Below are 16,711 nucleotides of genomic sequence, written 5' to 3'. Positions count from 1 at the left end.
TATTGGTGTATCACTACATATGATGAGTGAGTATATGTATGAGTGACTATATAGACCTGTTGGTGAATGAGTGGATGTGTATATAGATGGTGGTATTACTGAATTGGTTGTTGTAACTGGTATGGATATCTCCATTTTTTTGAAAATGTTAATTTCTATTTTTGAATATGTGTTTCAAGGGTTACATTACACTGAAAGGAGGACTGTCACTCTGTCACAAAGATGGTGTCATAAGTGATGTCATGAGTGATGTCACTGACATGTCATGAGTGATGTAATATGTGACGTCATCAGCAGTGCATTACACGCGCAAGTTATAGTGAGTCCAACTAACTATAACGTGGAATTTCATTGGTTTTATGTCAGTAAAATTTGCAGCCAACTATAACTGGTGTGAAACTTATGGTTTTTTCAGTGAATATATATATATATATATATATATATATATATATATATATATATATATATATCTTTTCCACAAGTGCCCAAGAGCTTCAGGAGGCACTCACCAACAAAGTACGGCAGCAGTGTAATGCACGATGAAAGTCAGAAACGCGTCAGGCAATTTGATTGAACCCTGAATTCGATGTTTGTGTTGCAGCCTGATGTGAGCTGTTGGAGAGTGCATCCTATGCTTGGGCACTTGGGGAACTTTGATATATATATATATATATATATATATATATATATATATATATATATATATATATATATATATAGTGGGGCACATATATTGTAGTGTTTCTCGGGTCCCGTGCATGGGCGGGAATATTCTAATGCTTATGACTTTGATGAAGATACCCCTGGAAGAGAACTAGGATTACAGGTAAGTAAGTAATCCTAACTTACTATGATAGCAATTGAAGGAGGGTCCGTAAACACATTCAGCGTGCAGCTCCAGGGTTGGAAATGTATGCAGAGTCCAGTTGAATCCATGGAAAATGCCAGTAGTAAATTTTAACACTTTGTATTTTTGCAAGTATACAATTTGTTTTTTCTAAGGAGAGTATTTACATACCAATTTTTTCGGTGTTCCTGTGCTTTTTTTTTAATTGATGTTTTTTACTCTAGTAGAGGCGAGAAGGGTAGATGTTTCTTAGTTGATTTTCAGTGTATTTCTTCCTTTGTATTAAGGGTCTTTTTAATGCATTTGCACTGTTGCTTTATTTGTTAAATTGGTTACTGTAAAGTAATATGCAGTACATGTGACTGTGACTCATCGTACTTTCGTAGAAAATATTTTGTTATTTTTATGACAATGTACTGTTTACACATATAGGTAGAGGACAGCTTGGAACTCTCGTTTCAGGGAGCAGACGGCGTGAAACTGGATATTTTTTTCTTCTATGAAGAAGTGGACCACGTATGGAATGGAGGCACCCAGGCCAAAAGCGGAAAAAAATTTAAGTGAGTGCAATATTTATAGTACTTCATGAGTATATGCATATCCACCTTAGCACCCACTCAGTCTGCAATGCACGAGCTTCCAAGTGTTATTCAGCATGTTTTTGGTCAAAAGAGTAGCCCTTTAATCGCCAGATCCAGCCCGGTTCTTAACGGGGCACTCAGGTTGTCTCCTGACATAGAGTTTTCAATTTGTTCCTTCTATAACAATATGGCCACTGGTTACTGTACGCCTCTGTCATGTTAGGCATTCTGATGTGCCCCACTGGCTGAGCCTCTACCTTTTAGAGCTGGCCTAGAGACAGCTCTGTCTCGCCAGTCTCAATTCATCAAAAAAATCATATATAAAAAAATGGATAAGTATACTCGTACATAGGATGTTGATCAACCCCCTGGTCAATTGTCATTCACATTTTGCATCCCCCCCCCCCCCCCCCCCCCCCCCACCCCGGATACATTTTCAAGTTCGTTTGGAAATACGACCCAGATTGACTTTCAGAACCTGTCAACGTAGGTATGAACCAGCTTACCAAAATCAGCAGGAAAGACAGGCTGTGATCAAGGCACCACCCACAACTTGTCTGAAGATAATGTGTTGTTCATGTGTGTTGTACAGCAATCATCCCATATCATTTCCGAGTGATTGCTAGAGCACCTTCCCTCACAGATGGTTAAAAAAAATATTTGTTAAATATTTAAAAAGTCTTTATTAGGAATCAAAGCCAAGGTCTAGTGAAGATTATATGAATTTGCGTTATTGCAGAAATATAAATAATGATGAAAATGAAAAATGCAACAGACAAAAATAGAAACATTGGCAGCATATTAATTGAGATTCATCCTGTTGAGTCCATGACGGAATCAAGTTTTTAATGGTATCCTGGAATCCCTTCTTCACTAGGCACTACATAATATATGTATTAGTACAAGAAGTCCCTTAGAACAGTTAACTAGATGGCTTTTTAACAACCATGCTTGTCACTCATTTCTAGCTAATGTTTTCAGTCTACAGTCTTGCTGTAGGAAGCACGGCCAATGTCTGCTGCACGTGATCTTGGGAATACGACCGCTCACCCCAACAGAGTTGAAGAATGACCTTGATGCAAGTGTCTTCAACCCCGAAGTTCTCTTGGACATCTGAAGATCCTTTCTCCCCAAAATACCTGCTTATCAGACTTACATCCTGTTCTCAACTTTATTATAAAAAAAACTAGACCTTGTGATTTGGGATGTAAAGGAAGAAAATTAAATATGACTTTCTCCTATACATTTTCCTAAAAGTACTTCGGTTTATAAACCATTCTGTAGGAATAGATAACATGAGCTGTTGATGCGCTGTCAGCCAACATTAAAGCATTACATTATATAAAGAATATAAGTGATAAAATATTAAACCGAGCACGCATTTATAAAGGATAACATGAATGTGAATAACTTAATAAATTAATGCATTGAGGCTCTAAAAGCAAGAAAAACGAAAAGCACATGACACACCCCAGATTCAGCTCAGGTTAGTGGATCAACCCATTCAGTCAATCTTTTCCACTTTTGAGTGACCGCATTTGAGTATGTGACCCTCTGCCTTAAAGAAATGCACTTCAATGTCAAGGGCTAGTGGGCCCATAATTTACTTTTCCAATGCTTTATCCTTTTTATTTTGTTTGATATTATTGTGTTTAAATGATATCTTCAGATACCAATAATTCAAGGTCAATAGTTCCTTTTGTATGTGCCAATGAGACTGTGCATATTAAACTAAAAATAGTTTCTATTACTGTTTTTAAGTACACCTGCCTGGTAGGAAGCATTCATAATGCTCTATTGAAACGTTTATATGACGGTTACATTTTTTTTCAATATGAAAGGTTTGTGGGAAACCTATGACTACTACTTTTAGGTAGCTATATTTTGCTTTTTATGTTTCTTCATTTTGTGGCATATGCTTGCAATAAAAGAAATATTCATTGCGCTAACTTGCTGAGCCAGACCCGTTAACTTTGCAGGGCTTGTTTATGTCTTGCCTGCAAACCGCTTTAATTGTTTATTGTTTAAGAACTAGGGCCTGATTACGATGTCAACCGATGGTCGCAGGCTTAACCGACCGACATGGTATTGCAATGACGGCAATTGGAGTTTAAACCCGACCGGGGGATCCGACGTGGTTCCGCCGCGGGCAGTCAAATTGGCCTCATAATCCCTTAAGGACAGCGTTTCCGCTGTCGGGATTGATGTCGGTATCCGACAGCCTTTCCATGCTGGCCTTTCTGACATAGAAAGGCTGTTGGAAAGTGACTTTGGGGACCCTAGCAAGGCCCAATTCCCCCCTGGCGGAGGGGTGGGGGCACCTAGGGTACCCCCCTGAATGGGAGCTTGTGCTGCGGGGGGTTTCCACCCTCCACACAAGCTCTCCCATAAAGGAATTGGAGTTTGCGACTGCACCATGTGCGGTCGCATTGTAATTCCGGTGTGCGGAAACGCCGACCTATGGTCAGGCGGTTCCCTCACCGAAACAGTGTCGGTTAGAGGCAGCTCCGACCGACATCGTAATTAGGGCCCTAGTGTCTTCTAAACAATGTACATAGATTTGAGCTTTGGGTCATGCTTTTGCTCATAATCAGATGACTTTCTTTTCCATCGTAATTCCCTCCTCCATATTCAGTGACCTATACCCCTATTTTTGTGTTTGTCCTGCCCCTGCAACATTTCCTTTGCACATCACTTCTAACTGGATCACTTGTTACCCTTCCAATACTGACCTGAGGGAACTACTTATTTAATTCTCTGTTACCACCCTATCGGAGTGCATCGCTTTTGCCTCTCTTCAGTCTAGTTAATCCAGCTTGCCACCCTTACCCTTGTCCGTTACTCCCCTCCCGCCCCTGCTGCATTCTTTTTTTAGCAGCTTTTTTTCCTTCAATTGCTTGTGGAGGGCCCTGCAGTTGCATAATAATCTCTTGCCGATGCCTACCCCTTTCCAAACTCACTTTATTTTTTATTGATATTTTTATTTCTGTGAGAACTTGGAAGCTGCGCTCTGCTTCCGGAACTCTCGCTTTTTTCTTTCAGTGATTAGCGCACATTCTATAACTTAGTTTTTAATTTACTGAGCGAAATTGGCCATCGTGAAATGGTAAATTAAAATACCAACGTTGCCGCTAATGTATCGCTACACATGCACAGGCATAGATGGCCATCTTGGAATATTTTTTCTTTCAGAAAAAGCATTCAATGTAGTCCCACCTTTGTGTGTGCATGCATGGTGATGCATCCTTGGCCTCTTGGAATTACGTTTTTCATGAAGGAAAAAACATTCCAAAATTAATTGGCTGGATCCTAGATTTCAGCTCGATTTATAGTATTTTAGGAATTGTCTATCAAGTACCTACATTTAGAATTGTTTTTGCAGCTCAGTATTTTTTCTAAGATTCTGTGGTTAAGTCAAAGGTTCTCGAGAAGGAAGACAAAATGACCTGCTTAGTGTTGATTATTTTCTTGAAAGTGTTGACATTTGATAGATGTGATGATAAAGTGGACTTTTACCTACTGATGCTGCTTTTGGAATTATAATTTGACATGGGAAAGGCTTTATTTCTCATTTATATAATGATATGCATTGTACTTTTCAAAAGCATGAGTAGGTGTGTAATACACATTTGTCTCACTTTTCAGTGACATTTCTTTTTATCATTTTTCTGTAGATACCTGTTTCCTAAATTTACATTATGCTGGACAGAATTTCTTGAAATAAAGGTACGGGTCCCTTGTGAAACACTTGGTTACATTGAAGCCAACTATGGCAAAAATTGGGACGTACCTGTGAAGGAGTGGGACTGGAAAAGCTCTCCTCCGAATGTGATACCCAATGGGATGTGGCATGTGGATGAATGGGATGACGTCATTCAGTTGTACTGAAAGTAACCAGACAAAGACGGACTCGCCACATATCCCTCAGAATTTCAACAAGTTTTATTTTCTTTATTTGCCTTTGATTTTCTGTACATGCTCTCATATTCTTCCATGTGTCTTAAAAATATATTGTGTTTGATGGAACTTAAGGCTACATAAATTATGCTGTGTCTCCTACTGCAACTAGGAGAAACTATACATTCTAATTTGCCTTAGGAAAATTGCAGTGTTATTCAGGGCGTTATGGTAACAGTATGCGTTTGTTTATTCATTGCTATCATAGCAACGAGTCTGAGTGTTAGAATAGAATACAGATCTAATGTTGAAAAGGAAATCGGAGTACTAGAAGTAACAGAAAATGGTAATCACGTTATCAGTAGATCAAGAAGTGCAAAGTAAACTTTGTGCTGTGTGGCACAAAGCTTAGTTGTTTTTGTTTCATTCTCTCTTTGCTGAAACTGAAGCAAACATTGTCCAGACTGATGTAAAGCTCTTCATACTTCGGGATTGCCATCAGTGCAGACATAACATTTGCAAAGTTTACATTTTATAACATGAAGCCTTAAATTAATAAATGTTTTAGCGTAGCAGTACTTGCTATATATGGATATGTCATAGGTTTGAATGAATACTCCTCCGATGTAGAGTAATTTTCTAAGCAGGCAGCAGACTGTTGTGAAGTTATTCAGGTAGGCAACAGGACACTTCTTAGTAGTTACAAGTTAGGTTTATTAAGTTACAGCAGAGCAACTTTCCTCGCCAGCTGACCAGACCATCAACCAACAAGTTTAGTACATTCTATGTACTAGAATGTACACAGACATTCTGGGTACTTAGTAGAAAGGAACATATAGGAAGGTGTAATGACAGCAGGTGGCCATGTTGGGGGGAAAACAAATTTACAACACATCCTCCTTTATCTAGAAAGGACTGATGACCGCAGATGGCCATGTTGGGAGGAACACATGTTTACTGCAAATCCTCCTCCTTTATCTAGAAATGTATTACACATCCTACTCCTTTATAATGGAAAGAGAAGGTAAAGTCAACGTCTATAACTATTTTTAAGATAGAGAAAGTAAATGAGCTTTAAGAGGCAAAGAGTGTAAAGAGTGAAATTTGATGCGAGGCACATCACCCAAAAACAACTAATAGGTATCACCACCACCTATTCCCCGTAAAGTGATAAACAGGAAAAGCAGTCCACTTTCTCCTATATTCCTTGACCAGCAAAAGCATAAAGAGACAGTTCACTATCTTCAACCTGTTTTACGCTCCAAGTTGAAGCTAAAGGTTCAACTGATGCTACAATGCTTCTGCTAAGAAATTACAGCAAAAAAATGACAAGAAAGTAATGTTGTTGAAGCATGTATACATTTAGAACTAAATATCCCTTGTCTGGTTGTGGTTCCCTCTAACCGGTTGTTGACTTCTTTCTTGCTCTGGTTGATGGTCTTTTTTTAGATTTGGTTTCTAGACTCTGATGTGGAACGTTAGACCCAGTTCTAGGTCCTCTGACCCGCTTCTGGTCACCATACCAGTCATGGGCTTTATGCTCTCCTGGACGACCTTTGTCCAGACCTTGTTCTGTGCTCTCCTGGACGACCTTTGTCCAAACCTTGTTTTGGTACGACCTTTGTCCCCTCTGGGACGAGCTTTGTCCACTCCTTGTTCTGGGATGACTTTTGTCCCCACTTGGATGACCTTTGTCCACTCTTTGTTCTGGGATGACCTTTGTTCCCACTTGGCTGACCTTTGTCCACTCTTTGCTCTGGGACGACCTTTGTCCCCACTAGGACGACCTTTGTCCACTCTTTGTTCTGGGATGACGCCTTTTTTTCCAGTGGGACCTTTGAGCACAGGACTCTCCATCTAGGTTTCGGGACACCCTGTCGTGGCACAGGGTGTTTACCCACTTCAACTTTTGCCCACTGACGGTTCTGGGACTGTTGTGGGCTCTCTGTTCTGCCTTTCCGCCGTGGTTCTGGGACCTTTGCTCACTGCCACATTCGCCCACTGCTCATTCTTGGCCCTTTGTCCCCTTTGACCACAGAAATCTCCATCTAGGTCTTGGGACTCTGTTGTGGTATTGAGTTGACAGCTATAGTCTTGAAACCATTTCTACAGTACATTACTTTCCTTGTTCCGAACTGGCAGTCACTGTCCCATGGAATATTTATACACTGCAATGGGTTTAGCTGCTATGCCGGTAAAACTGTTTCCATACACCCCATTGATGCTTCATAACTGTATGCACTTGAGCCTCTACAAGCATGCATTCCAAGCAAAGCAGCAGTAAGTTTTATTATTCTCAAATATTGCTTTCAATGTACTCGTACTGCCTGAGTTTTGTTCTGGCTTTCAAATGAAGATCTATAGTGTGACCTTCCAATTCCTCATTAAAAGAAACAAATCCACAGATAAAATACTTTAAAAACCCACCAGATGACACTCCTGTCTGATAATTAACACTGTAACTGCCTTTAGATTGTAGAGATAGCGCACCATCAACGCACCGCAAACTTGATAAAATGGACTTTGTTTATTCTTTATTACAAAATTCTACTGTAAGCAGACGGACGGATTTTAGCAGGGATAAACACGAGTCTGTTTAAAGCATGCGCACAATTACCATGAAATATAAATTAGTGCCTACCTCACGGCTTCAGATTCAGAGATGGCCATCACTTACTTCATTAGAAAATGTATGTAAAGGCAGCCCCTTTCTATCAGGCTCTCCGGCGTTACGATCTCATGCTAGTTTGGCAGTTTCCTTTAATTACTCGGCGGTACTGCGGAAGAAACTATACAAAATATGACCGCTTTACGTTGTGCGCAAAGACGTGCTGAAAGTTCATCTCGACCCAAATGCTGTTAGCCAGGCAACAAGGAGAAGCGCTAGAAGGTCATGACGTGTGACATAGGACACGCTGACTCTCCGCTAGCACCAGCGGAGATTCTATTACGTCGTCATCAGTATGAGGATGACTGCGCCGCAGAAGGATCACTCGGAAAACAAAAAGGGCAAGAGAGACTGAGTAAATCTTTTCCCAAGAACAGTCCATGCGTTACAGGAATGCTCACCTGCCGGTAGGCGGAAAAGTCCCTTTGTACTGAAAAAGGTGACCCTTCGTGAAAGATGTACCAGAGTCTTTCAAGTAAGGTTTTTGCTCATTCCGTTTTGATGAGATAGATCGCGGTTGGTTTCTTTTAAATTTTATTCTTGGTTTGATTGAAAAGTGTTTTACTTCGATCTTGCAGATTTCTCAGGTGAAATGCTTCTTTTTACAAATTATTAGCAGCAGATGAGGAATTCTTCTGGCAGGTTTCATAGAGTTACCGGTTTCTTTTATCTTCGTTCGGGTTTCTCGTGTTAATTGCCTATTGTAGTTTCAAAATGCTCCGGTAAGCCTTTTCTCTGTTTCTTTACTTGGATTACATTGCGGATGATTTAGACTCTTCTTCTTCATAGTTTAGTTTATTTTTTTTATTTTTTTACTTGCGCTCATTTCTGCTGGCTTTCTTAAGTTTCAATGTTTTTTTGTAGCTTTTCTTCTTGTTTCTGGCCGCAGTTAGGTGGGTTCTTGGTGCGAGGTGTTGCTCATGCTGGGCTGTTCTTCTTGGTCTTCTTCTCTGGTCTGCCTCTGGTCTGGTCAGCCAAGATTGTCGCCAAAATGTTGTGAAGTTATTCAGGTAGGCAGCAGGACACTTCTTAGTAGTTACAAGTTAGGTTTATTAAGTTACAGCAGAGCAACACACCTCACCAGCTGACAAGACCATCAACCGACAAGTGTGGAACATTCAAGTACCACATAGAATGTACACAGGCATTCTGGGAGGCTTAGTAGGAAGGAACATAGAGGAAGGTGTAATGACAGCAGGTGGCCATGTTGGGAGGATAGCAAGTTTACAACACAGACCTCCGGATATCTTCACCCCAGCACCCTAAATCAAAGGCTGAGAGACTGTAGTATCTTTTGCTAGAATGAACATGAAGAATTAAATGCAGAATTCCGCAAAATCATGTTCCTAAAATGTAAATGTAAATCTCTTCCATGTAGGAGTCCTTGACTACAGCGATGTAGATTGATTTCTAAGGATGTCACTCTAACAAACAGTATTTCAACTTTTTAGGCAAATACTGGGATAGTAGAAGAAAGAGCTATCTTAATATTTCTAGTTCTTTAGAGGTCATCCTGCGCTGGTGGTGAATCTTTCACAGCAACTGTGGCTTTGTGGTCCATACACCATGATTACTAAACACATGTAGGTAAGGAGCTCTGTTCCTACTATTTACTTTTTACTTAGAAAGCTTACACATTGTCTTATTCTAAACACCATGTTAAGCCAAATTTTCGGAATGAAATTCCTTGTTTGATTACCATTGGTCTAGTGATCATGCAAATGACATGCACAAACTAAATAGAGAAACGTAATTATTGTCATTCAAAGCTTTGTTAGATGCACCTTACTTGCATCACTTGGCTAGTGCAAATGTTATCATGTCATTGCTCTTAAACTAGAGTCGTGGACATGACACAGCAGAATGGTGCTTCCTTCAAAGTGTTGTTGAGGGTCATTTTTCATTAATGTAAATAGACTTTGAAATACATTTTTTATTTCTGGGTTTTGTTGTTTTCAAGTCCTAACCAAGATCTGAGAAACCTGATTGTCTCTCACCTGTTGCTTCTTTTTTCCATAGAAGAAAGAAAGGAGGTTAGTGATGATTTGCCATGGTTTCTTGAGAGACTTTGTTCACAGCCTTTCTTGAGCTGTTTGAAGTTTTGAGATTTAATTGGTTCTTGCCTTCTATTATAACAGCCAGGGTTAGACAACATTTGGCACTTGTCATCTACACCTGGAATGTGATCCCATATCATTTTTAGAAAGCAGTCTGGATTGAGTGTGCCTCATTTCAGCTGCCACAAAGTCTATAGGATTGAAACTGCCCCTTAGATATTTGCATTGTTTACTTTGAATGGTATATTTAATGTGCTATCTTTTAGATTTTTATATTGTTTCCCCCAACAAATTACTTACAATGTCCCCAACCTTCTGACTTGGAGGTATGTGAGATACCATTGTTAAATAATAGACCAAATTTGCCCCTGAAACTTTCATCATGAAAACAGTGGGTTAAGTGAAGGCACATATTGAGAAGCAGAATGTAAAATTATGCCTGTCCACAAGGAAAAGGATCGATGCTTTTCAAATAGTGGTGCCAATCCTGAGGCAAGTTGGTGAGGGTCCTGGTATCTGTTTCCACCTCAGCTGATGCTGGGTTCAGTCTGAACAGCAGTATTTGAGAGATGACTTACTGGGAGCAAAGAGTAGAATTGACTTGCTGGGAGCACAGAGCTGGATTTACTCTTGGACTTGGAGACTACAGGAGAAAAGAAAAAAACAATTGAAAACTGCAGAAATCTGGATAAAAAAAACACAAGCACGTTCATGTGAAGGACACGGTTCAATAGGATCATATTCTGAGTACCTTCGAATTACTATTAAATGTTCAGAAACTCTGGATTACGTTTTAATATTAAGGAAAAACTTTATTTAGTTTGTAGAACTTGATTTTGGAGCTTTTTCTTTTTTTAGTGTTTGTTCAATTATTTACAAGACTAGTTTTTAACTTTTGACTAAGAAACTTCTGGTATTTATGGTGTTTGTGTGATTTCACGTGGGTGGCCTCCCTCTGTGTTTTTGTAAGAATGATGTTTAGGTTCAATAGTGGGCCATCAAATATTTTCCTTTTGCCAATCTATCGTCTTCTACTAAAGGGTAGTGGACATTTACATTAGTTTCCAGGACACTATCAGATCTATTCATGGATCAAATATTTTATTCTTATGGTAAAGCTTGTAGTGTCAGCGCAGCAACTACTTTCAACTTTTTATTTTTTATAACCTAACCGTTAAAGTGCCACTTCCTGGAGACAGGAAATTTAACATGTCTTCTCTGGCCAAAGCACCTCCAACCACCAACTTTCTGCATGCACTTAGTTGCATTTCTATTGGTGCCTACAGTTTTATTTCCAGAGTATTATAATTTCTAGAGCATTTTAGTTTTTTTTTCTATGAAAAACATCACTGGCCTTATTCTGAAATCTGTCTACGTGGGGCTTTTCTGCATGTATGTAGAAACTAGATGAATGCTTTTTGAGGCCAAGCAGTAGCAAAAGTACTTGGGGTTTATCCCTCAATTGGTATTCAAAGGCAGAAAGGGCATTCTGAAGGAACTAAAACAGGACGAACAGTGACAGAAGAAAGGTATTGTGTTTGATATTTTTCATTGGATAATTGAGTGTGCAAATGTTGTCCTCACTAACGAGTGGACACGTACGGTGGCTTTTGGCATATTCCAGTAAAGTGAGTAAGTGAGAAAGAATGCTTCAAGAGCAGGATGAGTAAGAAAAAAAGTGAACTTTTATAGTCTATAACAACAGGTAGGACTGAGTTTGGTATCCCGAGGACGCACATAAGAATGGCACAGGGCTGTTCTTGGTAGAAGCATGGAACTTTCCACTGGAGAAGTCCTACCAAAGGGGATCCACTGAAATGAATTTCAACTCTGGTACGGCGTAAAACCAGTCACGTCTGTGCAAGTTCAGAACGAAGCTATGCTCCTGAGTGTGACTGGAAGAATGCTGTCTACAATCCATACCTCATCTCCGAATGCACGAGCTTAAGACTTTGCAGCACAAAATCAGAGCAGCAACAGAAGTTGTCTGCAGCTCAGGCATTGACCCATACATCCCATGCGCATAAAAGGGAACCACAATATCATTCACAACAGGCGCACTGCTCTCTTGCACCTCTGCGCTGTGCTCCTGAGACGGCCACTGGTGGGAACGTATGTTGTCCAAAAGTTTAGGTTATGAACATTTAATACCTTAAATCTGTAATAAAGCGAATTTAAAGCTCAAAGCGGACTTGGGTAGGTTCCGGAGGATGGCTGCTTCGAGCTTGAATGCACTAATACACCACTGTATCAATGGAGCCAACTGCTGCACTAAATTAATCTTTTTCATCAGTTTGCTAAGATACGCCTCACACTTTGTTTTCTTTGCAAAGGTCTGTTGATCCAGAGGCAAGGGCTTTGACTTCAAATGGGCGAGTGGGCATAGAATCAGCCCTGTATAGTGACAAAGGTTTACTCATGTGACATGAAATTATAACAATTTAATTATTTGGATAATTAACCCCTCAAAACCAAAATACATTATTATTTGATGTAAACAAATAAACACACACATTTGGTACAGTGATAAAGGTGCTGCGTGCTGCTTTAATTCATATTTGTTTAAAAATGTGATGAGATGTGACTAATTGGAAACCATTACTCCTTGCATTTAAAAAGATTTATGCGAATTTTGGCACTTTATGTATTCTGTATATCATCATCTTACATAGCTGCTGTGCCTAGACACATAAAGGTAGGTTGGTTGAAACTATTTCCATAGCACATATTTAGGGTAACACTGCAAATGGAAGAGTTGCAGGCAAATGTATTTAATTTGTTAGTTTGCATGCAGTTGCATCCTTTTTTTCTAGCTGCCTTAATGTTTTGTAGATATTGTCATCCGTCAATGATCTTGTTAATAAAATATTTGTATATATTTTTTTAATTCTTTTTATTTAACATTTGCATTACTATGCTCAGTACATGACTGCGCATACCTTTTGTTCCTTAAGTTCGTAACAAATAAAGCTGTAAAAGAATAGCATATTAGGTACTACATGAAAGTTTACATTTGAGTGTCTGATTTCCAAATTTTAGTAAAGTCTTGCCCTGGTCAACATACTAGTTTAAATTCCACCCTGCGATCTCACTGTCCCCTTTAGGATTTCCATGGTCTTGTATTTATTCTTTACTGCATATTATGAGGACAAATACATAGACAACAAAGTAATATAAGCCATTTACTTTTGAATGAAGGGAAGCCATGTAGAAGTAGAATTTTTTAGTTCTGGCGTTAACCAAGACCATTTGATTTTAATAAAATCATATGTGTAATATACTTATTTGAAGGGACATTCATCCATCCCATTTCATCGAATGGTCTAATATTGTGTCATTTACATTTTCCTTCTGTCCACTGTAGCATACAGCGTGGGGCAATGGGGAAGCCCTCTTCAGCCATTGGTAGCTTAACTGCGAGTGACTGCATTCTGTCCTTTCACTAGGAGAACATCCACACGCTGAGTAGACTCCTTAGGGCCAGTGACGACTATTGCGATGTGAGCTTTTTGAGACCCAAAACATATTTTTGCTTTTAGCCATTGTTTTTTTTTTTTAATGCTGTTTCAATTTGCTTCGGGACCAGGTGTTTAATTTTTAAGTTGCCCCACCTTTGTGACGCTCAAACTTCACTGCTATACTGCAGAAGGCTTACTGGCCTTTAATCTTTGCAGTGGCATGCCCCCACTCTAGAGCATGACCAGCAACCCTTCACACGTAACACGATGTGGAACTTACATTCTCATTTGTGAGTTTACTTAAGTGATGCCTTACCTTACAGCCTCTTCTGAGTGCTGAATTGTCCACATGGGTACTGCGGAGTAGTTGTTTGTGGGTAGTTAGAATCTAGTCAAATGCGAGGGCCCTTTGACATTCCTCCATCGCTATCAGACTACTTGTCACCATCTTTGAAAAGCTAATGAGAATAGCCTGTTTTCAGCTGACTTCTGAAACAGAGATAGTTTGTTAAAGCCTTTGGGTTTCAAAGACATTCCAGACCCCTAAAAGAGCTGCCTATGTGTTTTGTTGCACCTTCAGTGTCACCTAGTGATTGCAGTGCTTCTGCTAGCAAGTAGATTAGAAAGGAAACTTGGCAGGTACCCCTGCAAATTGCTCTAAAATTACTTTTGCATAGCACACCGTAATAGACATTTGACATGTAATATCACTGGTACTCATTAAAGCTCCTTTATTGTAGGTTTGAGGTGGCCATGTTTATGTTCATTCATTTTCTAACATTTTTGTAACAGACGGTTTGGCCAGGGGGTTGAGGGGAGGAGGTTTAGAGGCACCCAAAAGAACTTCATATATTATTACCAGTACCGGTGCTATAGCACCATTTAAAATGAAGAATATTTCTTTCTTCGAGTCAGTCGCGTACGGCATTAATTGCGGGGTGGGGGATTGCGACGAGGTGGGGGTAAATGTAATAATTAATAATTTTTTATAAACATAGCTGTCCGCGGGTCACGCGTTTTCCGGGCTATGGCTCCTGCTCTTGCTCTCCTCCCCTCCCTCTGGCAGGAACAGGAAGCAGGCAGCCTCCCTCCCCAAAGCCAATCACAATGCTGGCAGCGTTGTGATTGGTGGGGACGCCTATTGGGAGGCACTTAGGGGGCACCTATTGGGAGGCCGTTTTCTGCATGTAGGCTGCATGCAGCCTGCATGGAAAAAGGGCAAAATGCGCATGACTGGTTTGGGCGGCCCCAGTCATGCTCACTCAGGAGTGGGTACACCACTCCTCCCCTGCGAGAAGCAGAAACATAAAATGGTAGTTTTACCATTTAATGTTTCTGCTTCTCGCACAGCGTGAAGGTAGTAGGTCGACGCTCCTCCGCCCTAGTGGATGAGCTGCCCTGCATCAAGTACATGTGATGTAGTCACTTGGGGAGAATTGCCTTTCCACTTTTTTGTTCTTGAGCTGGTTGTAAATTACCACGGACAGTGTCTAAAAGTTCAAAAGTTTAGCATGTGAGTGAGGAACCCAGGGGCTCTCTGCTTGAAAACCCTGAGGTAAATGACTGATATGCTTATTCAGAAGTGCCGGCTTTGGTTGGAGAGAAGATCCTCCATAGACCTGTTCTGGACACCCCATCCACGTGTGTTAGTCTTTTCAGAACATGGCATTGTACACTGCCTTAATAAAGGGCCAATAAAGTTGATGATTAGTCTGAAAGTACCCAGTTCCTTAGAGTTTTTCATCTGTTGTGTCAAGAGGGGCTTAATTATCTTGTACTTCCCAAGGCAGTGGATCGGTTTCTAAAGGTCTGTCTGCTGGGCATGTAGCATTTTTATTCTTGTTTGCATTAAAGCTTGTGAATTAACTTTTTCTGGGTAGTGGTGGGGAGGAAAAATGCTGCTTTGGTTTATCATTCTATTGTTGTATTACTCGTTTATGGTTATTTGTTATTCATTATGATTTTATCATAGTGCTAGCGGGTCTCATAAGGAGTATTTTAATGGCTTCTGTGTTGGACATTTCCTGAATGTGTTAAAGGTACCCTTTCATTAGTTTAGTTCCTTATTAATGGCTTTCTTTCACACCACCCTATGTCTCCTGCAGCACGCTTTGTCTTCCTAGGTCAGTGATAGGATGCTTAAGAAAATGCTCTACTTGGATCTTTCATCGTGACCGTTTTTCATGTGCTTCAATCTCTATAATCTACATTGCAGTTGTACATTAAAGATAAGTGGAATTCCTTTAACAGTGCTCTTTTTGTTGTCTGCCTTTCTGCACAAAGCCTTTGCAGGATGATCCAAGATTCCTTCTTAGAATTTCAAGGTCGCATTAGGGAGTCTAGCATTATACATGTTAGAAGGGATTGAATTGTTACATGTTCATTTTGTATGAACACGTACAATTAAGAAAAAAAAACAATATGCAATCTAGAGAAGTTTGCGCGGTTGTCATCCCATCAGCGATTAGTCTCCTCGTTTTGCCAGTAATCCTGTCTGAAGGATACCCATCTCATTGTTTAGCATCACCCTAGCCAGTAGCCCTGTGTCAAGCCCTTGTAGCAACCCTTGCTCTTTGGCACCCACCATTAACCACTTTCTCTTCACCTTAACCGTTCCTCCTAATGCCCTTGTCTTTATGCCCCTGTAACACTGGGCAGGGGACGGGAGGAAAAGAACCTATTAATACGGAGTGGTGGCGTAGTGAACTGACTCCCCCCTCTCTGCCCCATTACCAACATGACTGGAACAGTGGAGAAGCCTGTCCGTGGGACCTAGCAGACGAACTGGAAGATGACGGCGCCTTTAATTGGAAGACCCAAGAGACCGTGACTCCGCCCCCTGATGACGCGGGATTCCTAATGGGTAAAAACACGGAAGAAGATGTCCTGGCGTGTGACGTCACCCTTCGAGGATCGAGAGTGGAAGAGCGGATCGGAGGAGCGGAGGAAGGAGCTTTTGGAGGCGAACCAGATGACAACAGAAGTAAGCCAGGAGGCCACCGGATCCGTGATTCGCCGTGCCACACTCCTGAGGGAGGAGTGTGGCTACAGCAGGTACGGCAGCGTTGGCGGGCTGGGTAGGAAGACTGGGATCTTCTAGACCGTAACCTCGTTTTCAGCAGCTGTACCCGAACGACTGTCCAACCCTTTTTTCCCTCATAGTGTAAATATACCCCTCCTCACTATCGCCTGTATATTCAAGT

The 16,711-nt window shown here is 40.6% G+C and overlaps 1 protein-coding gene across 2 annotated transcripts in view; it reads left to right on the top strand.

Moving 5' to 3' along the window:
* Positions 1–10,830, top strand: part of FKTN (fukutin) — a 171,482-nt gene extending 160,652 nt beyond the window's left edge. Inside the window, exons 9-11 of one of the 2 annotated variants that reach the window (XR_015307228.1) lie at positions 1,280–1,407; positions 5,103–6,388; positions 9,533–10,830. Coding sequence is in view for 1 of the 2 variants with exons in the window: in XM_086951704.1 (XP_086807830.1) it covers positions 1,280–1,407; positions 5,103–5,316 (342 nt within the window). In the remaining variant the exon portion in view is untranslated. Of the gene's footprint in view, positions 1–1,279; positions 1,408–5,102 lie in introns of both variants that reach the window. The other variant, XM_086951704.1, reaches the window with a different exon arrangement.
* Positions 10,831–16,711: the final 5,881 nt, after the last annotated feature.

Source organism: Lissotriton vulgaris, unplaced genomic scaffold (assembly GCF_964263255.1).
Source record: "Lissotriton vulgaris unplaced genomic scaffold, aLisVul1.2 SCAFFOLD_2325, whole genome shotgun sequence".
Classification (NCBI taxonomy): domain Eukaryota; kingdom Metazoa; phylum Chordata; class Amphibia; order Caudata; family Salamandridae; genus Lissotriton; species Lissotriton vulgaris.
This window is presented reverse-complemented; position numbering and strand designations above follow the sequence as displayed.